The sequence below is a fragment of the Bombina bombina genome, chromosome 7 (genome assembly GCF_027579735.1).
Source record: "Bombina bombina isolate aBomBom1 chromosome 7, aBomBom1.pri, whole genome shotgun sequence".
Taxonomy (NCBI): domain Eukaryota; kingdom Metazoa; phylum Chordata; class Amphibia; order Anura; family Bombinatoridae; genus Bombina; species Bombina bombina.
In genome coordinates, this window is record NC_069505.1 from 272,243,207 (window position 1) to 272,270,276 (window position 27,070).

Consider the following 27,070-nt stretch of genomic DNA (forward strand, 5'->3'; position numbering starts at 1 on the left):
ACTATAAATAAGAATATACCTCTAAAAACTAATTGTGGTGACTAAAAAAAAAAACGTGAAGTTATCATGGCTCCATCTGCTAAAATCGTTATGGCCATCTAGTGGTCATAATGTGAATTACCCTGATATGTGATAAACTAAGGTAATATTACCATTACGTTAAGGGAGAGAAAAATAGTTATATGAATAGGTCAATATCGAATAGGATAAGCTGCAGAGCACTTAGTCAAACTTATACACCCTTGACAGATATAGTAAGTTGCTAATATTATGATCTCCTATGTATTGGTCATATTGTGATACTGTAAGAATATAACACATTTACTCTTGCTACAAGTTCCAGCGCTAGCTGCAATGCAAGATCGCACAGGAAAAAATTCAAATGGAGATTAGGGAACAGAACAGTGGCATAGTCACCTTAAGGGATAAAACATAACATAGAGAAACAGTGCAAAGATATTTTTAAATGAAGCGCTCTAATCAGCAACTTTAGTCTAGATCTGCCCTGCCGCAAAAGCTTGTAAGATCAAAACTGCTCCTCACACTGATCACACATAGACTCCCAAAATGAAACCAGCAAATCCAGTGTTAAAAGATTAGTTGTGCATAATAAAGTGTAGTCCTATTGCATAGTCAATTCAATCTAGGCTAACACTGAGGATAGTGCCTTTGACATCTCACAAAACTCAGGAACAACATCCGTCATATAGAGGTGTGATTTCAAAGAGTCAGATCAATAGGCAGAGTACATACTCACAGCTTTGCGTAATGCAACAGTCTCGAACTGCTAATGTGAAGCAGTCTTATTTGTGGCAGGATCTTCTATCCAGTTGCCGCTCTAATGTGGGTTGCCATTAGACAGAGCAACCATCTCCTTGCAGCTCTAACCATTCCTCTGTTGTTAGGGGAAGCCCTCTGTTCACCGGCACTTGGGTGCGTTCAATGCTGCTTGTGTAGAGCATAAAATTAATTGTATTGCGGTGAGCCAAACTTGTAGAGTCCATCTCCTTCTGCCGCAAACAGCTCCGTTTTCGCCATCAGCATGTCCACACAGGATGCCATAACTAAAGTTGCTCTCTGGCTAAAGACTTGTCTCTGCTTGACAACGCCAATCGGCTCAGTGCTGATGTTTTCCCCAACTCCGCTTCCAGGGGTGAGTTGGTCTCTATCCAGTTCAGAGTTGTCAGCCGATTGCGGTTGTGTGGCATCTATAAAGGGTAGTGATAGGCATAGAACTCTGGATCTCAGGATTTCTCCACAGTGTCTCCTTTTTAGAAACCGGGCCGCCATCTTCCATAAGCCAGAGTAGTGTGGGGCTGCTTAAGGGGGTCACGACCAGAGCTGTGTCAGCAAGTGATGGTCGATAATCTTCAGGGGTACTCTTAATATTAAGTAGTGGTAATTTCTCAGGGTGGTTAGTAGGGATGGTGCGAATGTGCAAATTTTTCGAATTCGAATGTAGAACGAATGTTTATTACCGAAATTCGAATTCTAAATTCGAATGTCGATAAGAACGAATATTCTTAAAAATTCGAAAATCGAATGTTATTTACAGTTTTCGAATGTCACTTTCGAATTCGAATGTTTATAATTATATCGAATGTCTACATTCGAAATTCGAATTTTCGAATTCGAATATAAATTCGAATTTTTTGAATTCGAATATAAATTCGAATGTTTTCGAATTCGAATATTGCATAATTCGAATATTACATTTAAAAGCATTAGAAATACTATTACAATCTAAATTCGAATTTTTCGAATTCGAATACACGTATTGCATAATTCGAATATTACATTTAAAGAAAAGCATTAGAAATACTATTACAATCTAAATTCGAATTTTTCGAATTCGAATACACGTATTGCATAATTCGAATATTACATTTAAAGAAAAAAGCATTAGAAATACTATTCACATCTAAATTCGAATTTTTTCGAATTCGAATATTGCATAATTCGAATATTACATTTAAAGAAAAAGCATTAGAAATTACTATTACAATCTAAATTCGAATTTTTCGAATTCGAATACACGTATTGCATAATTCGAATATTACATTTAAAGAAAAAGAATTAGAAATACTATTACAATCTAAATTCGAATTTTTCGAATTCGAATATTGCATAATTCGAATATTACATTTAAAGAAAAAGCATTAGAAATACTATTACAATCTAAATTTGAATTTTTCGAATTCGAATACACGTATTGCATAATTCGAATATTACATTTAAAGAAAAAGCATTAGAAATACTATTACAATCTAAATTCGAATTTTTTGAATTCGAATACACGTATTGCATAATTCGAATATTACATTTAAAGAAAAAGCATTAGAAATACTATTACAATCTAAATTCGAATTTTTCGAATTCGAATATTGCATAATTCGAATATTACATTTAAAGAAAAAGCATTAGAAATACTATTACAATCTAAATTCGAATTTTTCGAATTCGAATACACGTATTGCATAATTCGAATATTACATTTAAAGAAAAAGCATTAGAAATACTATTACAATCTAAATTCGAATTTTTCGAATTCGAATTACACTATTGCATAATTCGAAATATTACATTTAAAGAAAAAGACATTAGAAATACTATAACAATCTAAATTCGAATTTTCTCGAATTCGAATACACGTATTGCATAATTCGAATATTACATTTAAAGAAAAAGCATTAGAAATACTATTACAATCTAAATTCAAATTTTTCGAATTCGAATATTTCGAATGTAATCGTAAAATTCGAAACCGAACATTCGAAAATCGAATGTTAGAATGTTATGTAAACATTCGAAATTCGATTCGAACGAACGAATGTGTTAAAATTTGTGCCGTTTTTCGAATGTTGCGAAACATTCGCCCATCCCTAGTGGTTAGTGGGCCAGTACTCTATTGTCTGATCCCTAGTTACTTGTTTAGGTTCCGCTGCAGTGTACTTCTCCTTCACCCTCATATCGCCATGCTGCCGCCATTTGCCTCTCTTGAGCTGTATAAAATGCTCGGCCAAAATATCACAGATCTTCTCCAACTAGTAAAGCTGTGTCATTCTCCATACTGATGTCTTGAAATAATATTTCCAGTTGAAAGTTTTGAAGCGTAGTAGTAGAGTTTTGCAGTGTCTGTGCACTGTATACCCGGCTTACAAGATACCGGGGGGGGGGGGGGGTTGTTGAGTGCCTCTCAGTGAAGAGTCTGCCTTAGGCCTCAACGCTCCGGATCGGCTTACAGTGGTAGAATTTCCATGATGAGCATATCATTAGGTTCAGTTTGAATAGCTGGTTTCAAATATTCAATGCTATAATTTAGATGATCTTTCAGTTCACCGATAATAGGCAGGTTATCCGTGATCTACCTAGAGCAGCAGATATTGCAACCATTCAAGGTGCTGCCCAGAGACACGCCCCCCACAAGCCATTTTTTGAGTGCGGAATGGAGAGTTGTGTTACAGGCTAAAACGCTAGCGGTATAGCTGTACCGCCGCTTAATACGGAAGACCTGCCATTCCGTGCGCAAAGGACAATTTTTCCGCGGTATAGCCTTACCATAAAACTAGAATGGCTTATCTTATTTATGTCATCTCTTAATGTAAAATATTTGGCCATGCATGTAAACCGATCCAAACGCATACAGAAAAATTACCTTTTTCTGTTTTTAACCTAGTATATAATTTACATTTATAATTGTACATTTGTTGGTTTTGTTTTTTATTTTATTTCATTTTTTCCAAACATTGCAAATTATAAAACTATTACAATAACTAGATATGTGCATTTGTTTTATTAAGAATCCAAATTCCTAACGAAAAACAGATATTCGTTTCGTTTTCAAGAAATGAATAGGCAAACGAATGCACTAACTGCATGCAAAGAAAACGAAAACATACTGACAAAAATTCATCAATATTCATCTCAGCACGGCAGATCACAGGGCCTTAAATAAAGCAAAAGGTCCATTAGCACAAGCTCTGGGATCCGCCACGCTAAATCTCATAATAGCCTGGGCCAGGGCTCTAAAAAGAAAGGGTCGGATTAGTGCGTCTCTCCAGTGCGCTAGAGGTATTTTCACCTGTAGCAAAGGAATATTTACATTCCTTGTTCCTTTGTTTGTTTAAAACAGAATGAATATCAGATAGAGCAGACGATGAATAATCGGGGGGAAACTAATTTTCCTGAATATTCATTCAAACGATTTGGCAAACGAAAACAAGTCTAATAATAAAACAGATGAATTAGGTTTTGTGCTGCCGAAATTTATTAAAGGGATGTTAAACAGTCAGTTTCATTTGGTGTAATAAAAAAGCACTAAGTATTGCAATATGTATTATCCATCTATTTAAATGGATTTTACCTTTATTTTTTACACTACATTTGTGCTGTGTCTTTTACTTCCTGTCACAGCCTACAAGGAGGAGGGGCCTCTGCAGAAAGGTTTATCTTAGCCTAATGACATAAAACTTCTAGGCTAGTGAATAGATTAGATAACAGGGAGTCAGATTTGCTTGTGCCAGAACTGACAGAGTAAAAACTTATTCAAAATTATTCAAAATTCTCAACTCTTATCACACTAGGGGTAGGGGCTACATTGAGAATTTCTAAGTGCTAATTTTACAAGAAAACATGTAATTTGTTTGCTGTTTTTATACATCCTGTTCCTTTTTATGTTTACTTTGATTTAACATATTTGTTTTTACCTAAGGAGCACTGTGTAATATCCTTTTAAAGGTTGTTTATTCTGCTTAGCACTAGATGGCGCTTTTAATTTACATTGAGAGTTTTGTGTACTGGCAGTTTCCTAAATATAAGTGCAAAAAAAAAAGAAAATGTGTTAGAGCATTTGTTTATTGTATTATTGCTTGCTTGTTTAACCCCTGCAAAGACCTTAAACACATAGTTAAAGTTAGGTACATAGCTGCAATGCACTACTGGGAGCTAGCTGAATACATCTGGTGAGCCAATTACAAGAGTCATATGAGTGTAACGCCAATCACCAGCTAGCTCCAAATAGTGCATTGCTGCTCGTGAGCCTTTCTAGATATGCTCTTCAACAAAGAAAAATAATTTGATCAAAGAAAGTCTCTTAAAATCACTCTATCTGACCCATTAAAGTTTTAGTTTGACTCTAATAATGCAGTGTTATTATTAACTACATTTACTGTCTCTTTAAGCCATTCCAGATTGGTAAACAATATAGGGCCCGATCCGATATGCAGCGTCGCCCGCAAAAGCCTGCAACGCCGAATTTTGAGTGGGTTTGGTATCCTATATACGGCGTAACCTAGAAGTTACACTCGTATATTTCTGCCTTCGCCCGTAGTTTTTTGGGCCATAGGCAGGTATACCAAACCCGCTCAGTTAGGTATCCAATAAACAGCGTAAGGACTTACGTGGCGAAAATGGAGAAATCTTACTCCATTTTCACCTCGCCACAAATGCAGCCGTAGTAAGCCTTACGCTGTCTATTGGAGCCCCGTAACTCCCTAAACTACCTGCCAATAAAACCTAACACCTAACGCATGCGCAATGTCTATCTACCTGTCAACCGCAAACTGCTAAATAAAACCTAACACCTAACGCATGCGCAATGTCTATCTACCTGTTAACCGCGATCCCCCGCCGCAATCCCTAATAAAGTATTTAACCCTAAACCGCTGCTCCCGGACCCCGCCGCCACCTACATTAAAAGCATAACCCCCTAATTTGATCCCCCTACACCGTCGCCAGCTACATTACATACCCCCTAATGTGAGCCCCTTACACCGCCGCCATCTACATTACCTACCCCCTAATGTGAGCCCCTTACACCGCCGCCATCTACATTACCTACCCCCCTAATGTGAGCCCTTACACCGCCGCCATCTATATTACCTACCCCCCTAATGTGAGCCCCTTACACCGCCGCCATCTACATTACCTACCCCCTAATGTGAGCCCCTTACACCGCCGCCACCTACATTAACTACCCCCTAATGTGAGCTCCTACCCCGCTGCCAGCTATATTAAAATTATTAACCCCTAATTTAATCCCCCTACACCGCCGCCAGCTATATTAATTACATTAACCCCTAATTTAATCCCCCTATACTGCCGCCAGCTATATTAAATTAATTAACCCCTAATCTAATCCCCCTATACCGCCGCCAGCTATATTAACTATATTAACCCTAATTATATTAGGGTTAATATAGTTAATATAGTTATTTATATTATATATATTAACTATATTAACCCTAATTATATTAGGGTTAATATAGTTAATATCGTATTTATATTAGATATATATTAAGTATAATAACCCTATGTAACTCTAACATCCCTAACTAAATTCTTATTAAAATAAATCTAATTAATATTAATATTATTAATTAAAATATTCCTATTTAAATCTAAATACTTACCTATAAAATAAACCCTAAGATAGCTACAATGTAATTAATAATTACATTGTAGCTATTTTAGGGTTTATATTTATTTTACAGGTAACTTGGTATTTATTTTAACTAGGTACATAGCTATTAAATAGTTAATAACTATTTAATAGCTACCTAGTTAAAATAATTACCAATTTACCTGTAAAATAAATCCTAACCTAAGTTACAAATACACCTAACACTACACTATCAATAAATTAAATAAACTACAAATATTTAACTAAAATACAATTAAATAAACTAAACTAAATTACGGAAAAAAAAACCCCACCTAAATTACAAAAAATAAAAAAAGATTACAAGATTTTTAAGATATTTACACCTATTCTAAGCCCCCTGATAAAATAATAAAGCCCCCCAAAATAAAAAAAATCCTACCCTATTCTAATTTAAAAAAGTTAACAGCTCTTTTACCTTACCAGCCCTTAAAAGGGCCTCTTTGCGGGGCATGCCCCAAAGAAAAATGCTCTTTTGCCTGTAAAACCCCCCACAATTACCACCCCCAACATTACAACCCACCACCCACATACCCCTATTCTAAACCCACCCAAATCCCCCTTAAAAAAACCTAAACACTAACCCCCTGAAGATCTCCCTACCTTGTCTTCACCCAGCGGGCAGAGATCTTCATCCGATCGGCCGATGTCTTCAATCAAGCGGCAGAGAAGTCTTCTTCCATCCGGGCGATGATCTTCAAGCAAGCGGCAGAGAAGTCTTCTTCATCCGGGCGATGTCTTCAAGCAAACGGCAGAGAAGTCTTCTTCCTTTCCGGGCGATGTCTTCAAGCAAGCGGCAGAGAAGTCTTCTTCCATCGGGCGATGTCTTCAAGCAAAGCGGCATCTTCAATCTTCTTTCTTCGGCTCCTCCGCCGCGGAGCATCCATCCGGGCACGACAAACTGAAACGAGGAATGAGGTACCTTTAAATGACGTCATCCAAGATGGCGTCCGGTCGAATCCGATTGGCTGATAGATTCTATCAGCCAATCGGAATTAGGTAGAAAAATCTGATTCAAGTTCAATCCGATTGGCTGAGCTGTTTTCTTTGGGGCATGCCCCGCAAAAGGCCCTTTTAAGGGCTGGTAAGGTAAAAGAGCTGTTAACTTTTTAATTTAGAATAGGGTAGGGAATTTTTTTTTATTTTGGGGGGCTTTATTATTTTATTTGGGGGCTTAGATAGGTTGTAATTAGCTTAAAAATCTTGTAATCTTTTTTTATTTTTTTGTAATTTAGTGTTTGTTTGTTTTTGCAATTTAGTTTAGTTTATTTAATTGTATTTTAGTTTAGATATTTGTAGTTTATTTAATTTATTGATAGTGTAGGTGTATTTGTAACTTAGGTTAGGATTTATTTTACAGGTAAATTGGTAATTATTTTAACTAGGTAGCTATTAAATAGTTATTAACTATTTAATAGCTATTGTACCTAGTTAAAATAAATACCAAGTTACCTGTAAAATAAATATAAACCCTAAAATAGCTACAATGTAATTATTAATTACATTGTAGCTATCTTAGGGTTTATTTTATAGGTAAGTATTTAGATTTAAATAGGAATATTTTAATTAGATTTATTTTAATAAGAATTTAGTTAGGGATGTTAGAGTTAGATAGGGTTATTATACTTAATATATATATATATATAATATAATAACTATATTAACTATATTAACCCTAATATAATTAGGGTTAATATAGTTAATATAGCTGGCGGCGGTGTAGGGGGATTAGATTAGGGGTTAATCTATTTAATATAGGTGGCGGCGGTGTAGGGGGATTAGATTAGGGTTAATCTATTTAATATAGGTGGCGGCGGTTGTAGGGGGATTAGATTAGGGGGTAATACATTTATTATAGGGTGGCGGGCGGTGTCGGGGGATTAGATTAGGGGTTTATGTGTTTAATATAGCTGGCGGCGGTGTAGGGGGATTAAATTAGGGGTTAATAATTTTAAAATAGATGGCGGCGGGGTAGGAGCTCACTTTAGGGGGTAGGTAAGGTAGATGGCGGCGGGGTAGGGGCTCACATTAGGGGGTTATAGATTTAATATAGCTGGCAGCGGCGGTTTAGGGGTTAATAACTTTATTAGGTGGCGGCGGGGTCCGGGAGCGGCGGTTTAGGGGTTAATACATTTTTTATTGTTAGGATAGTGAGGGGGGATAGCGGATAGAGGGTTAGACGTGTCGGGCTATGTTTGGGAGACATGTTAGACAGTACGGGTGATTTTATAACTTAGTCAGGTTTTGTAGGCGCCGGCAGTTTCTAAAGTGCCGTAAGTCACTGGCGAATCCAGAAATTTGTACTTACGCAAATTTCTGGATATCGCTGGTTTGTCAGACTTACGGCACTTTAGCCTCTGACGGCGCCGTATATGGGATAGCTCGAGTTGCGAGCTGAAACTACGGGCGGCGGGGGTTCCCTCGCTTGCGCGCAAACTACGATCTATATCGGATCGCGTCCCGAATTGGTAAATCTAGTTAAACGACAGTAAAGTCAAAATTCAACCTTCATGATTTAGGCATAAAACCCAAAGATTTTCTTTCATTCAGACATAGTAGCAATTTTAAGCATCTTCCTAATTACTCCTTTTAACAATTTTTTTTTCGTTCTCTTGGTATCTTTATTTGAAAAAACAGGAATGTAAAGCTTAGAAGCCGGCCTTTTTTTTTTGTTCAGAATCCTGGGTAGCGCTTGCTGATTGGTTGCTTCATTTAGCTACCAATCAGCAAGCGCTACCCAGGTACTGAACCAAAAATGGGCCAGCTCCTAAGCTTACTTTCCTGCTTTTCAAATAAAGATAGCAAGAAAACGGAAAAAAATGATAATAGGAGTAATTAGAAAGTTGCTTGCTCTATCTGAATCATGAAAGTTTAATTTTGACTTCACTGTCCTTTTAATCGCTGCCATCACATTGTACAAACTAAACATGTTTTTGTTTTGTTTTGCTTTGTTTTTCACGTGCAGAAACCTCAAATCCTTCAGACGAAAGCACTGAGTTAGAGAAAATAATATTAAATGACCGAGGTAAGCGATTCCAATCTTTACGTATCTTTTTTTTTCCATGTTAGAGTTGTTTATATTCCTTTTTACTTTTTCTTTTTTTCGTTTAAATTATCACAATCTTTCAGAGTCAAACACAGCAGATATTGTTAAGAGACATGAAACCCAAAATTTTCTTTAATGATTCAGATTGAGCATACAATTTTATACAACTTTCCAATTTATTTCTATTATCTAATTTGTTTTGTTAGCTTTGTGTCGTTTGTTGAACCTAGGCAGGCTCAGAAGTTGCTGATTGGTGGCTGCACATATATGCCTTTTGTTATTGACTTTCAGCCAGCTCCCAGAAGTGCATTACTGCTCCTTCAACAAAGGATGCCAAAAGAATGAAGAACATTATATAATAGAAGTAAATTGTGTTTCATGTCCCTTTAACTCACAAGAGATTTGATGTCCATTTTCCCAAAACGACACTCAGAACTGCCAATAATGGATGCTGATTACTGAACTACCAAATTAGTTAATGAGTCTGTGTTTAGCAGTTGGATAGAGTCTAGTTTATGATAAGTGTTTATTAATAAAAATGCCATTTGTATATGAGAATGTTTGATCAATGATGTTTTTCAAATTTTTTATAGCCTAAAAGTTGTTTTTCATTCGATTCATTCAAACTTTGTTCTCCATTTTGGCGAGATTTTCATCTAAAATCAAGAAGATTTGAGGTATAAATTTTAATAAGAATAAAGTGTCCGCAACGTATCTCATCACTTAAAATGGGATTTTAAAAGTTCTAACACTGTAAATTGTGACAGAGCTAATAGTTTAAAATATCGCCAAACGTTACTAACCTCGCTGTACAGAACAAGTTTTGTCTTTTCCGAATATCTATTATCGTAAGAATGTGATGTGAGGTTTTAGATAATATAAATGGCTTTTTTTTTTTTTTTTTTAAACGTGCTTTTTGAAACTTCTCTCTAATGTAAAAGATCTTGATTACCAATAAAAAAGACGGAACAACAAACTGTTAAATCACGATCACAAATACGTTATTGCTGACAGAAGATGAAGATGAAATTACTGTAACTTAGAATCATGAAAATGTGATTATTAAAGAAAAAAAGGATTTTAAGAATGCGCTAAATGCCATTTCTAGATGTTGCGGATGAGATTTCCGCATACTCGCGTTTCCTGCAGATCTCGTTAGTTCTAAAAGATATCAGATATCTGTCTATTAATTACATATTAATATATATATGTAAATATATGTCCCCTTCCAGTACTGAGGAAACTATACAATAGTTCTGAATATAGGTTTAATTAATCTAGACCAGATATAAATATATATTCATCTAAAATGGCGTCTGTGACTATTTCAGAACGTATTGCACATGTGCAAGATAATAGAATTATTCTAAATGATCTTGGAATACTGTCAAACATGGTGAAAACCAGTGCAGCATTTTATCAACACCCTTTGTGTGCTGAATTTGATGTGTCCATTTTGTTGCTGAAATACAGTGCAAAACCCGTGGTTAAAAGTATTGTGATTGCCAAAGCCATTACTTATCTTGCATCATGTGGCCAATTTTCCCCCTGTCTGCTCTGATCTGATCCCAATATGTAAATGGTGTTATCGCTTGGAATGTTATCACTTGAAAAACGTGGATTGGGAACCCAAAAAACGCCTATAAACAGGATCAGAAAGTTTGGCATCTACCCTATTATGTGATATATGCTGAAACATTTATATGCAGGGTGGATTTGATTTTGTATGACTACTCACAATGAGAACTTGTTTTGTTGTTCAATCAAAAAAGGAGAAGCTGAAAAATGTTCTCACAGTGCACATTTTATCTGGATAGTTACTCAAACGTAGCTATGATTGTAATAATGAGAATGTAAGAGAGTGACTTCAATTTTTTTCATAACTTCTCAGTTCTAAGAAAAGTTCTGAAACGTTTTCTTAAAGAGACAAGCTGAAAGTAGAAAGCAGAAACAGGCGCAGCCCGATTCAAGTGTAGCAGATTTTATTAAACGTAAGTGCACACATAAAAATGGCTACTTACAAGATAAAAATGGTAAAACAGCATATAAAGAGGTCTTTGCATCCAGACTGTGCTTCACTGGTATGGTGAAAGATGTCCTCTGTACAAACTGACGGCCCAACTGTTAGCAGGAACCAATTGTGGCAATAAGCTGGAGAGTTGCCACCCGTTTAACAGGATAGACACTGGTGATGTGGCTGTAGTTGTGAACCAGCAGTGTTAGAGTCTCTACGCGTTTCTACAGTTACTCTAACACTGCTGGTTCACAACTACAGCCACATCACCAGTGTCTATCCTGTTAAACGGGTGGCCACTCTCCAGCTTATTGCCACAATTGGTTCCTTCTAACAGTTGGGCCGTCAGTTTGTACAGAGGACATCTTTCACCATACCAGTGAAGCACAGTCTGGATGCAAAGACCTCTTTATATGCTGTTTTACCATTTTTATCTTGTAAGTAGCCATTTGTATGTGTGCACTTACGTTAATAAAATCTGCTACACTTTGAATCGGGCTGCGCCTGTTTCTGCTTTCTACTTTCAGCTTGTCCCTTTCTGGATGTGATTGGCGAATACACATCCCTTCACTGCAGGCAGCGTCCACCATCACAGGAAGGAGAATTTCACTCCATCTACAATACGCTACTTCGGTGGTTTCATTTCCGGCTCAAGAGAGCAACTGGCTTCCTCACACATCGGACAGTCTCCAGGAACGAAAGCGCCCCGCAGCTATCTAGTTTAGTTTTCTTAAAGAGACACCTTGAGATTTAATATACACTTTTAGTTATGCATAGTAAAACAAGTTTGCATATACTTTACTATTTTAACTTTAAAAATGGTGGCTTTTCAAATTCTCAGTAGTAAAAAGCACCCTGCTGACGTATCATGGCTAACCCTGCTACATACCTTTCCCTGATTGGCCATAACAGATAAGAACTGCAAAACAAAGCACTTTATACTAATTAAATGACTGTGGCTAGCCTTGTCAGCTGCATATGGCCGGGTTATAATACAATATATTTAATAATTATTCTTTAAAACAAACCCCCAATAAAATGCATATACGAAACAATTAAAATTAATCTAAATTCCTAAATTCTTTATATTAGTTAAAGTTATAAACACATTGAATTATATTTATAGAAACCAGATCATGAATCAGATGATACACACTTATGCTGTTACAATATTCTATACCAAGATTATAAAATATACCTTTACAAATTGCCTTATTCACAATGAATTACATTAAAATACCACAATGAAATACCAGAGTATGGATCACTAACTTTAACAGTGCTTAGTTAAACGATATAACAAGATACTTTAACAGCCAATTCTCTGAGTTGAAATAAACTCTTTTTAGCTACAATTAAGGCAAGTTCTAAATTATATATAGCTGCCAATAACTTAATGCACACCAGAGCAATTTACTTACAATAATAGGCCTGACTTAGAAATATGTAACACAAATGACCTTTACCTAGCAGACAATTACTTAGTGCTAAATATGACTAGTTTAACTACACAGGACTATGAAACCCAAGCTTAAAATACTAATTGTGCCCTTTTAAATTTATCAGCTTCAATTAGACTACAGCAACAATGAATGTATTTCTTGATACTTTACAAGGTCACCAGTTTGAGAATTCAGTTAATATCCAAATATGTCTATCGTTATATGTTTAGAGGAATTATGCACATTTGTAAGAGAATTAATCTTGATAGTCTCTTATCCACAAAGAGTGTCCCAATGTATTTGTCTTACAGAAAATTGTCTTTGCACACTGATCCTTCTTTAAGCAAAGATGGCAGCAATCAGGATTGCAAAAGTAGTTACCAACCAAAAAGGTTTTCACCAAGCTCCCTCTCTCTCTGTGCAGGGAGTTTTTGTCTCAGACAAAACTCCTCCTCACTTCTTAATTATTTGATAGATTTGGATATGCACTTTTCTCTGATTGGCTACTGGGAAATTTCATTTTCAACAGCCAAATGCCTTTTGGCTGTAATACTGGATTTAGGCCATCGGGGCAGCAGACAAAGACAAACAGTTTCATTCAAATATTGCTGCAGTTCAATTATCTAACCTATAAAATGTTTATCAAATACACTATTTGTTTATATTAATAAACCTGCCTGGTCATATATCTGTCTCATCTAATATAACTTAGCATATATTTATAGAGGCCAAAGATGAACATACTTCCAGTATCATACTAGTAAGCAATTATACAGGGAGTGCAGAATTATTAGGCAAATGGGTATTTTGACCACATCATCCTCTTTATGCATGTTGTCTTACTCCAAGCTGTATAGACTCGAAAGCCTACTACCAATTAAGCATATTAGGTGATGTGCATCTCTGTAATGAGAAGGGGTGTGGTCTAATGACATCAAAACCCTATATCAGGTGTGCATAATTATTAGGCAACTTCCTTTTCTTTGGCAAAATGGGTCAAAAGAAGGACTTGACAGGCTTAGAAAAGTCAAAAATAGTGAGATATCTTGCAGAGGGATGCAGCACTCTTAAAATTGCAAAGCTTCTGAAGCGTGATCATCGAACAATCAAGCGTTTCATTCAAAATAGTCAACAGGGTCGCAAGAAGCGTGTGGAAAAACCAAGGCGCAAAATAACTGCCCATGAACTGAGAAAAGTCAAGCGTGCAGCTGCCAAGATGCCACTTGCCACCAGTTTGGCCATATTTCAGAGCTGCAACATCACTGGAGTGCCCAAAAGCACAAGGTGTGCAATACTCAGAGACATGGCCAAGGTAAGAAAGGCTGAAAGACGACCACCACTGAACAAGACACACAAGCTGAAATGTCAAGACTGGGCCAAGAAATATCTCAAGACTGATTTTTCTAAGGTTTTATGGACTGATGAAATGAGAGTGAGTCTTGATGGGCCAGATGGATGGGCCAGTGGCTGGATTGGTAAAGGGCAGAGAGCTCCAGTCCGACTCAGACGCCAGCAAGGTGGAGGTGGAGTACTGGTTTGGGCTGGTATCATCAAAGATGAGCTTTGTGGGCCTTTTCGGGTTGAGGATGGAATCAGCTCAACTCCCAGTCCTACTGCCAGTTTCTGGAAGACACCTTCTTCAAGCAGTGGTACAGGAAGAAGTCTGCATCCTTCAAGAAAAACATGATTTTCATGCAGGACAATGCTCCATCACACGCGTCAAGTACTTCACAGCGTGGCTGGCAAGAAAGGGTATAAAAGAAGAAAATCTAATGACATGGCCTCCTTGTTCACCTGATCTGAACCCCATTGAGAACCTGTGGTCCATCATCAAATGTGAGATTTACAAGGAGGGAAAACAGTACACCTCTCTGAACAGTGTCTGGAGGCTGTGGTTGCTGCTGCACGCAATGTTGATGGTGAACAGATCAAAACACTGACAGAATCCATGGATGGCAGGCTTTTGAGTGTCCTTGCAAAGAAAGGTGGCTATATTGGTCACTGATTTGTTTTTGTTTTGTTTTTGAATGTCAGAAATGTATATTTGTGAATGTTGAGATGTTATATTGGTTTCACTGGTAAAATTGAAATGGGTATATATTTGTTTTTTGTTAAGTTGCCTAATAATTATGCACAGTAATAGTCACCTGCACACACAGATATCCCCCTAAAATAGCTATAACTAAAAACAAACTAAAAACTACTTCCAAAACTATTCAGCTTTGATATTAATGAGTTTTTTGGGTTCATTGAAAACATGGTTGTTGTTCAATAATAAAATTAATCCTCAAAAATACAACTTGCCTAATAATTCTGCACTCCCTGTACTGTAAATTATTTGGTTCTTTACAGAATCATAGTATTTAACATCCTGGCATTATATTCATACAAACACAGCATATTTCACATTCCTAATAATTTTTGAGTACACAGATCCATGTTTTTGTCTAATATTCATAGGACATCTTGCTGTCTGAAAAATAAAGAAACAAATGTTACCATCTTGAAACAAACATTTATACATCTACCATACAGCTATTCATTACGTTCAGTATACACTTATCTAATATGTTAAAGTTAGGCATTTCTTCTCAGGCTATATATATATATATATATATATATATATATATATATATATATATATATATATATATATATATATATATATATATATATATATATATATATATATATATATATATATATATATATACAGTCTGAGAATCAATTATACTTGAAATTTAAACACAAGTTGTACTTTAAAAATTAATTTTAAAGCTACAATACAAACATGTGTTTCTGTTTGGTTTAGTATATGTTTATCTGAGGCTCAGGGGCAATTAACAGGTCTGTGCTAATTACTATATTCTCAGAATTTCTGTTTGCTACCCCCTTCGGGGCTTTGAGCTTCAAAGCTAAACCTTTTGTTGTCAGATGCTATGTTAATCAGGAGAAAGGTATCTTATATCTGATCTAAAATTTGCAATACACATACATATAGATGACCATCTCTTGCCAGAACTAATGACCAAATGTTTCAGAGCAAGAAGAAGGGGGGTTGTTTCATCCAGCCAAGACCTTCTCATATCAAATTTGATTTTTAGCTACAAAATGAAATATTAGATTCTATGATACATCTGTAGTTTATTTAATGTTACTCATAGATACCCTGACACTACTCAACCCCAGATTGGCTTCTCCAGAAAAGGTAACTGGTGAGTAATTTGTGGGTGTTAAAAAAACTATTGCAGCAAACAAGATTTTATTTTTTTTTTAAAATGTTTAGACTGACTGATATATTATTCTATAGCAAGACAACAGAAATGTAATTACAAGCTTTTTACAAACCCCTTTAAGAAGACTTCTATTTACAAAGAATTGGATGGCAATTAAGAACCGTAGTCCCAATAAGTCCTACTGTCAGCCTGTGGAAGGTAATCTCACCCCTGTAAAGGAGAGAGGAATTTTTAGGACCACAACTGCAGGTTTAGGAGTGTTGTGAATGTATCAGTGATTCTGTGTAAGTGAGGGAAGGCAGCAAGGATCAGAATCATTAGATACAGTTCACTTTAATATAAGGATAGGAGTGACAATGGCTGAGACCTCAGAGCATATAGCCCCACTCAGTATTGACAAACTGGTTCCCACATATAAACAACAAGCAATTGCAAGTTAAAGTTTTAGACATACCATATCTAATCATAGGTGGCAGCAGACATAGTGTACAACTTAAGGCAACAAATAGGGTTAATGAGATTTATGCAGCATTAGGTGTTGAATCTGAACTCTTAAGAATATAGGTTTGAATAGAGCATTTACATATGAGGCAACCTAACTAAGATTCTGAGACATGTCAGGAGTAATTGCTGAATGATCGTAAGTTACTTCGGTATGAGTTTGAAGGAAGCGCTTTTGAGACTTACTAGTAAAAGTAAAGCGTGAGGTCTGTCCGGACAGAGCGAAGTTCCCCTGCAGAGTTTGGGGAAATTGCAGCGTGTGCGATGGCGTGTGACGTCACAGCTTGCCGGTTCCGGTCCCTGTGTTTGGTAGAGAGGTGAGCCGCGTCTGTCTCTAAAGTTGCAAGCAGGTTAGAGGGTGAGAAGCTGGATTCAACAATCAAGCAATTTGGTATGAGTAGGAGGGAAATTTAAACTGCTTGTTGGGGAGGAGTTATGTAAGTGTGAAAAGACACAGCTATACAAAGGATAAGGCAAAGAACTTAGTCAATTATTACAGGACCCCCCCCCCAAAGATCAACTCCGGGGATCGAGTCCAGGACGATCAGGATAACGTTCATGGAACCTGGCCACCAACCGGGGGGCAGAGAGATTGGAAGCCGGTTCCCAGGAGTCCTCCGAATCAGGGTAGCCCTTCCAATGGACCAGATACTGAAGCTGCCCACGAAAACGTCGGGAGTCCAAGACATCTTGTACCTCATACTCCAGGGTGGTATCCTGTAGATGAGGAAGTAAAGGAATAGAAGGATCATGGTGACGAAGTTGTCTATAAGGCTTGAGGAGAGACACATGAAAGGTAGGATGGGATTTCAGATTTGCTGGCAATGCAAGAGTAACAGCGTCATATTCACAATTTTTATGATGGGAAATGGTCCAATGAAGTTTGAAGATAATTTCCTGGAAGGAAGGGGTAAATGTAGATTACGTGTTGATAACCAAACGTAGTCACCTACACTATATTTAGGCGAGGAAATCCTTTTTTTATCATAATGGAATTTATAGCGATCCTTGGCGATGCGAATATTTTCAGCAGTTAGTGAAAAAGATTCACTAATAGTGTTGATGAGGTCATTCACAACAGGACAACTGTTGCTGTCCATAGAATCCCATTCAAAAGAAGGATGGAAACCATAATTAATGAAGAATGGTGTGAACTTTGTAGAGGAATGGATGGAATTGTTGAAGGCGAATTCTGCGTATGGTAGTAGTTGTGTCAGGTATCTTGTTTAGCTGAAATGAAACATCTTAAATATTGTTCTATGCACTGGTTTGTCCTTTCAGTCTGGCCATTAGTTTGGGGATGGAAAGAGGTACTGAGACGTCTAGAAATACCCAATGAGTGACAAAGTTGTTTCCAGAATTGGCTGGTGAATTGAGTTCCCCTATCTGAGGTAATACTATTAGGGAGTCCGTGATACTTGAATATATGATGTATCATTAAGGAAATGGTTTCAGAAGAAGTTGGCAGCTTATGGTAGGGCACGAAATGTGCCATTTTACTAAATAGGTCTACGACTACTAATATGGTGTTATTCCCTTCAGAAATAGGTAGGTCGACTATGTAGTCAATTGCTATGTCCTTCCAAGGACGGTCAGGAGTTGGTAATGGGATCAATTTCCCGTAAGGGGGAGTCCTCCCTTTTTTTGTAGTTTCGCAGATTAAGCAGGTTTTAACGTAATCCTCAACATCAGAGAGGCAGGTAGGCCACCAAAAGAATCTGGAGACTAATTCTTGAGTTTTCTTTATGCCCATGTGTCCAGCAGATGGAGAATCATGTAAGTTTTTAAGACTGTTGTTCTGAGACTGTTGGGTACATAGATTTGTTGTTGATAATAATACAACCCATCCGAGTGTAAATCCAAGACCTGTAATGGTTTATTGGAGTCAGCCTGTTGTGCTGATTTGAACTGAATGTTTTGTTCTGTAGTTAAAGCTAAGAATCTGTCAAGAGGAATTAAAGGTGAAAGGTTTGGATGTGACACTTGGTCCACCAAGTGTCTTGAAAGGGCATCAGCCTTCTTGTTCTTGTTTGCAGGACGGTAGGTGATAAGATAATTAAATCTAGCCAAGAATAGGTTCCATCGGACCTGTCGTGCGCTAAGAGTCCTATTAGATTGTAGGTATTCTAGATTTTTGTGATCCGTGTAAATCAAGATTGGAAGAAGGGTCCCTTCTAGAAGGTGTCTCCATTGTTCCAATGATGTTTTGATTGCTAACAGTTCTTTATCACCTATTGGATAGTTTATTTCAGCTGAATTAAGAATACGTGAATAGAAGGCAACAGGATGCAGAGGATCTTTTGGAGTCTGCCTCTGTGAGAGAATTGCCCCCAAAGCATAATTAGATGCATCTACTTCCAAGATGTACTGCAACTCAGAATTAGGGAATTGGAGGATAGGGGCCGTAGTGAAAGCTTTTTTTAAAAAATTGAATATTCCTTCTAAATCATCGTTCCATTTGAAGTGTGTGTCAGATTTGGTCAAGTTAGTTAATGGTCTAGTCAAGTCAGCAAAATTTTTAATAAACTTTCTGTAGAAATTGGCGAAACCCATGAACCTTTGTATATCCTTTTTACTTTTTTGGGGAAGGCCAATTTTGAATTACCGATATCTTATCATTATCCATCTGGATACCTTGGGGTGATACAATATAACCTAGAAATTTAATTTCTTTGGAGTGAAATAAGCATTTTTCTAGTTTAACATAAAGAGAGTTCTCTCGTAACCGTGTTAATACTAGGGTGACATGTTTGATGTGTTCAGTAAGTGAGGTAGAGAATATGAGTATGTCATCCAGGTATATTACCATAAATAAATCCAAAAAATCCTTGAAGATATCATTTATGAAATACTGAAAGGTAGCCGGGGCATTACAGAGGCCAAATGGCATCACAGTATATTCAAAAAGGCCATAACGTGTACGGAATGCTGTAAGCCATTCATGACCCTCCTTTATTCGTACCAAGTTGTAAGCACCTCTAAGATCCAATTTAGTGTATATGGTAGCATTTTGTAATCTATCAAGGAGTTGAGGAATTAAAGGTAGTGGATAGCGGTTTTTTATCGTACGCTTGTTTAACTCTCTGTAATCGATAATGGGTCTTAGGGATTGATCTTTGTTTTTAACAAAAAAAATACCAGCCCCAGCTGGGGAGGTGGAAGGACGTATAAAGCCTTTCTTCAAATTATCTGCCAAATAAGTTTTTAGATGTTGTAACTCAGGATCAGAGAGGGGAAATATATGGCCGTAAGGTATATCAACACCTGGTAGGAGATCTATAGGGCAGTCATAAACCCTATGAGGGGGTAGATTCTCTGATTCTTTTTTGTCAAAGACATCAGCGAATGTTATGTATTCCTTGGGGATTTGTAAAGGAACATCAAGTAAAAATTTGTTCATGATGGAGACACAAATTTTTACAATAAGGAGAATCAAAGATGACATGTGAAGTTGACCATTGTATAGTGGGATCGTGTTGTTTAAACCAACTGATACCAAGTATAATGGGATATAGAGGTGAGGGTATAACATCAAAAGTAAGAAATTCTGTGTGTTGGTCAAGTGTGGTGAGCCTTAAAGGTATGGTGTGGTATAAGATGGGTCCTGATGTAATTTCCTTACCATCAATAAAACGAAGTATACTAGGCACCATTTTCTTAACTAGTGGAATTTTATTTACAATAGTGAATTGGTAATCTATATAATTGTGGCTGGCACCAGAGTCAAGGATTGCTTGTGAGTTGAGTCTTTGCTGATCCCACTGTAACAAGATAGGAAGGGAGCAATGATTAGATTGTGGTTGTTTAGCGGATAAACATATACTTGTGGTGTTCATCTTACCCTTCCTACGCTGTAATTGAGAGCAGTCCTTTACAGAGTGATCGATCCCTCCACAGTACATACAGAGATCTAAAGCTTTTCTTCTTAATTTTTCCTGTAGTGTTAATGGACCTCTGATGAAACCGAGTTCCATAGGGATTTCAGAGGCTTTTGTAGTTGTCTTAGGTGGATGTAGAGTAGTAACTGTTTGTTTGGTGGATGTTTCTAAGTGTGACTTTTCTGAGCGTCTCTCTCTGATGCGTCTATCTAATGTGATGCTAGCATCTATTAGGAGTTCTAAAGTCTCTGGGAGGGGTTGTCTAGCTAGCTCATCCTTGAGAGTATCTGAGAGGCCTAGGCGGAATTGATTGCGCAAGGAAAGGTCATTCCACTGTGTATCAGGGGACCATTTCTTAAACTCTGCGATGTAGTCCTCCACAGGCCTTTTATGTTGTCTCAGAGACCTCATTGCTGTCTCAGCAGACAGCTGTTTGTAGGGATCATCATATAGCTGTCCCATTGCTTTAAAAAACTGATCAAATGAGTACAGCAATGGGTCATTGGTTTCAAAAAACAAATTTGCCCATATACGTGGTTCACCACGTAGATAGGAAATTGTGGTGAGAACCTTCAAATGATCATTGAAGTATGTTTTGGGTTTTAATTTGAAATATAAGGAACATGAGTTTTTGAATTCCCTAAATTCTGAACGAATACCACTAAATGTTTGTGGAGGATTAGGTTGAGGTTCACTAGAGCTAATATGTGTAGTGAGGGTATCAATTTTTTCATTGATGTATTGCTTTAAGGCAGAGTTTTCTAATTGTAGTGTATTTAACCCTGTTGTAAGGTTATCTACAGTTTGAGTTAATTTCTCTACATGAGATAATAAGGCTGCTGGGTCCATGGTAAGGCTTGATTGTTATTGTCAGCCTGTGGAAGGTAATCTCACCCCTGTAAAGGAGAGAGGAATTTTTAGGACCACAACTGCAGGTTTAGGAGTGTTGTGAATGTATCAGTGATTCTGTGTAAGTGAGGGAAGGCAGCAAGGATCAGAATCATTAGATACAGTTCACTTTAATATAAGGATAGGAGTGACAATGGCTGAGACCTCAGAGCATATAGCCCCACTCAGTATTGACAAACTGGTTCCCACATATAAACAACAAGCAATTGCAAGTTAAAGTTTTAGACATACCATATCTAATCATAGGTGGCAGCAGACATAGTGTACAACTTAAGGCAACAAATAGGGTTAATGAGATTTATGCAGCAATTAGGTGTTGAATCTGAACTCTTAAGAATATAGGTTGAATAGAGCATTTACATATGAAGGCAACCTAACTAAGATTCTGAGACATGTCAGGAGTAATTGCTGAATGATCGTAAGTTACTTCGGTATGAGTTTGAAGGAAGCGCTTTTGAGACTTACTAGTAAAAGTAAAGCGTGAGGTCTGTCCGGACAGAGCGAAGTTCCCCTGCAGAGTTTGGGGAAATTGCAGCGTGTGCGATGGCGTGTGACGTCACAGCTTGCCGGTTCCGGTCCTGTGTTTGGTAGAGAGGTGAGCCGCGTCTGTCTCTAAAGTTGCAAGCAGGTTAGAGGGTGAGAAGCTGGATTCAACAATCAAGCAATTTGGTATGAGTAGGAGGGAAATTTAAACTGCTTGTTGGGGAGGAGTTATGTAAGTGTGAAAAGACACAGCTATACAAAGGATAAGGCAAAGAACTTAGTCAATTATTACACCTACATTTCCTATAAAGTATAAGTTTAATTACTTCACAGGGCAGCATTATGCTTATCCCAGGCATTCTTGATATCCACCACTGTGATGAATGGCGGGAGAGGGATCACCTGGTAGCCACCTGGGTTTGTGACCCCTCTTTTGAAAGAGGGACTTCACTTTCAAAAACATGGTTACTTAAACATTGTAGTGCTTGGTTTGGGGAGCTTTTAAAGCCCATAGCACAGTAAAAGGCACCTAGTAGATAGGTGATTGCAATTTCTATGGCAATTGACCCCTGATTTGAAAATGGGTAACACTCCTTTCATGTGAAGGGTATTGTTTGTATGTATGTTGTATTATGGCAAAAGGGGATCCTTCCAAGCTGCTGCCTTAATAAAGTAAATATATTAGGTAGGTGATTTCACAATTTTGACGGCAGAATAATAAAATAATACATCTGAGCCTGCATCTGTGCATCTCCTGCAGAAATATAACACTCCAGAAACAAAACAAATAAAATCCAAAATTAAAAAAAAAATCACTTACCCAAAATCTGGTCAACACATCTTCATATTTCAGTCATTTAGTAGCAACTGTTCCTATTCTTAAGCAGGTGTGGTCATTTTCAAATTTTACAGTGAATCCGACCATCTGCAATCCTGATTGGTTAACTGGACTAGCCAATCAGTTTTGAGAATTTATTTATTGATGTAGTTATTTTTAACTGGGGAGACTTTTATGAGAGGAGATTGATAGGGTTATTGGAAATTGGGGAAGGAAATCAATCTTGTACAGGAGCTACAGCACTAGTGGATATTTCATTTAGGTGCCTATGTTACAGCAGTACAGGTCAGATTCCGTCTGGCAACTAATCATAGCAAACAGCCAACATATGGAACTCTTATTTTATGAGCCAAATATAATTGGACCAGTTCTTTACTTTGCTTTTTCAGAAACTCCCATTATGGTAAACTAGAAACAACAAAATACACAACGTACCCTGTAAGTCGCTGGTCGTAAAGTTTTTTTGGCCCATAATAGCGCAGGTCTCGTCACCACCAGCAAGACTATTATGACCTCCCTCCTTCCTGCAGGCCTACTGAAAAAACAATCCCCATTGAAAGACCAGTGTCGTAAACAATAAGTCGCTGGTTGTTAAGGGGTTAAACATGGTTCAACTACAAAAATATAATCATACACATTAAAGAGACAGCAGAGTATGAATATGTGCAAACTGATAATCTACGTTCATCAGTTGCTCACTGGTGGAAAATGACAAATTCCAAAGCTTTATTAGTAGGCATGGGCACAGCTACACAAGTTTAAAATAAAAAGTTGTATTAAAGGGACATATAACCCAAATAATTTGCTTCATGATTCAGACAGAGTATGTAATTTTAAACAGCTTTCCATAGTAATTCTGTTATTTGTTATCACCCAATGTGTTCAGCTAACTCCCAGTAATGCATTGCTGCTCCTTTAACAAAGGATACCAAGAGAATGAAGCAAATCTGATAATAGAAGTAAAGTGGAAAGTGGTTTAAAATTGTTTGCTCATGAAAGAAAAATGTTATGTTGTATGTCCCTTTAACCACAACAAAGTCTTATCAAGACTAAAAACTAATATATTTTAAAATATCCCTTTTAGAAAGGAAAATTACTTAAATTTTCCTTTAATGATCCATTCATTATCATAAAATACAAGCGCAGCTGGGTTGGCTATGAAGCACCATACAGAGATTCGTGCTCTCATAGACATACACTGTAGGCACAATTATTATTCATTTGGCAAGGTCCCTGGACCTCTATAGCCAAGTTTATCAAAGGTTAACAACTTCTGTTGCTAGACATCCACTGTAGTGTATATTTTTAGTTCTCTATCCAGGACCAGATTTATAATAAGGCAGAGTAGGCAGTGCCTAAAGGCGCCCTTCATAGAGGGGCACCTATCTCTGCCTATTATAAATACAGGTCAGCCGGCAACATTAACAAGGATGGCTGCTGGCAGTGAAATAACAGCACTGTGCATGTGCAGCAGCCATCTTTGTTAAGGTCCCCGCAAGTTTTACGCGTCTTCCCTTGCGATTACGCAATGCTTGAGGAGGCCTTAAAGGGACAGTCAACACCAGGATTTTTGTTGTTTTAAAAAATAGATAATCCCTTAATTACCAATTCCCCAGATTTGCATAACCAACACAGTTATAATTATACACGTTTTACCTCTGTAATTACCTTGTATCTAAGCCTCAGCAGACTGCCTCCTTATTTCAGTTCTTTTGACAGACTTGCATTTTAACCATTCAGAGCTGTCTCCATGGTAAATTCACGTGCATGAGCTCAATGTTATCTATATGAAACACACAAACTAATGCCCTCTAGTGGTGAAAATCTATCTTAGGCCTTCAAGATCTAAGAAATTAGCATATGAACATCCTAGGTTTAGCTTTCAACAAAGAATGCCAAGGGAACAAAGCAAAATTGGTGATAAAAGTAAATTGGAACGTTGTTTAAAATTACATGCCCTATTTGAATCATGAAAGTTTTTTTGGACTTTACTGTCCCTTTAACAAAGATGGCCAGTACACCAGTGTGTTGCTGCTATTTCACTGCCGACAGCAACCAATAAAAGCAGGTGGGGTGTTTAAGATTTTGGTGCCTACAGGCACCTGGGCTGTAAATCCGGCTCTGTCTCTATTCGTATAGACTAGTATGCTCAGGTTTTCTTGAGAAACACAGCATAAGTGAATTCTTTCATCCTCAGCCTTTGTGAAAAGCACACAGTTTTATGTAGGCAACAGTTGCATATAGACGTTTTAACACATAAAATTACTTTAACACTAAGAAGCTATTTTATCACTTAGTTACCATCTTTTAAAATATCTGACCTCCGCGAGCACTACTGGTCTTGTTCTGGCTGTAAAATATTATTTGTGAATCTCAATCTGATTCCTGTAGCATGGTTTTCCTATGAGAAAGTAACTCATATAAATTAAACCTATGTCACTAACTAGGCATATTGTGTATGGTTCTGTAGATCATATCTTTGAAAAGGGTGGAAAGAAGCTGTAGAAAGGAGGGCTATTAAATGGTATGTGACCTTAAAGGCAAGTTAAACAGTCTCTTTCTTTTTTGTAATAAAAAAACACTCACCAGTTGCTTATACTTAAAGTGATACTGAACCCAAATTTTTTCTTTCGTGATTTAGATAAAGGGGTAGATTTAACAAATGTCGGACATCATTCACTGTAGCGGATCATGTCTGCCCGACATCGATAAATGCTGACAGCATACACTGTCGGCATTTAACATTGCACAAGCATTTCTGGTGAAATGCTTGTGCAATGCCACCCCCTGCACATTCGCGGACGCTAGCAGGGGGTGTCAATCATCCCGATCGTATCCGATCAGGTTGATTGCTGTTCGCCACCTCATAGGTGGCAGAAGAGTTAAGGAGCAGCGGTCTTACGACCGCTGCTGCTTAACTTAAGTTTCAAGCGGACCTGAAACTTTGTGGGTAGATTGCAGCATCCTCTGCTTGCTAAATCTAGCCCAAAGCATACAATTTTAAGCAACTTTCTAATTTACTCCTATTATCAATTTTTCTTTGTTCTCTTGGTATCTTTATTTAAAAAGCAGGAATGTATGTAAGCTTTTGAGCCGGCTCATCTTTTGTTCAGCAGCTGGGTAGCGCTTGCTGATTGGTGGCTAAATGTAGCCACCAATCAGCAAGTGCTATCCACAGTGCTGATCCAAAAGGGCTGGGCTGGCTCCTAAGCTTCACATTCCTGCTTTTTAAAATAAAGATACTAAGAGAATGAAGAAAAAATGATAATATGAGTAAAGTTGCTTAAAATTGCATGCTCTATCTGAATCATGAAAGAAAAAAAATTGGGTTCAGTGTCCCTTTAACATAAATCATTGCAATATGTATGTATCTACAGTATTTAAAAGGATTATACCTTTTTATTTTTTTACACTACATTTGTGCTTCCTGTCACAGCCCTACAAGGCGGAGGCCTTAGCAGGAATGTTTATCTTAGCCTGATGTCATAAAACTTCTAGGCTAGTGAATAGAGTAGTCAAATTGCCGGAGTGGGAGCTAAATGAGGATTTCATATCGTTTTTAGAATGAGATGTGTGTGGTGTGAAAGAATAAGCAACCTTAATAGGTTTCTAATGGTGGATTGTGAGTAGTAAAGTATCAGTGAAACATATGTTTGCAGACAGCAGCTATAAATCCTAGTGAAGTAATAGTCAAAAAATTTGAGTTGTTATTTTATAGTTATTTTGTGGCAACCGTCATAATAAAATAGATAGGGGATACAGAACCAGGACAATAACAATATTGGAATTGCATCATAATTTGTAACAAAAGTTATACATATCAAGTGTTACCAATAATGTATATATTAGATGACAAATATAAGCATTACAGACCTAAATATTAGATTATTATTGCTATATGATTCGAATCAGCCAATAGGAATGAGAGTTGCTAAAATCCTATTGGCTGATTTGAACAGCCAATAGGGTTTTAGCAGCTCTAATTCCTATTGGCTGATTTAAATTTTTCAGCCAATAGTATAAAAGGGGTACCCTGCATTTGAATCCTCAGTGTGCGGCGGACAATCGCATGAAGAGGACCTCCACATTGGATTGATGGACCTCCGCCTCCGTGCATCGACTGCTCCGTCTCCGCAGGGATAAAGAAGATGCCGGTCCCTCGATGGATAAAGATGGAGCCGTCTGGAGGAAGATGGAGCCGCTGGGATGAAGAGAATTCAAGCCGAACTTCAGCCACTGTGAGTACCTAAAGAGGGGTTAGTGTTAGGTTTTTTAAGTTTTTTT

General features: G+C 37.3%; 1 protein-coding gene across 3 annotated transcripts in view; it reads left to right on the plus strand.

Annotated features, from left to right (window-relative positions):
• The window catches only part of CARD19 (caspase recruitment domain family member 19), a 104,776-nt gene that overhangs the window by 72,040 nt on the left and 5,666 nt on the right, over positions 1-27,070 (plus strand). For 2 of the 3 annotated variants that reach the window (XM_053720754.1, XM_053720755.1), the window contains exon 4: positions 9,405-9,464. The exons of the other annotated variant lie outside the window; for it this stretch is intronic. In XM_053720754.1, coding sequence (XP_053576729.1) covers positions 9,405-9,464 — 60 coding nt within the window. The remainder of the gene's footprint in view (positions 1-9,404; positions 9,465-27,070) is intronic. 3 annotated transcript variants of the gene reach the window in all.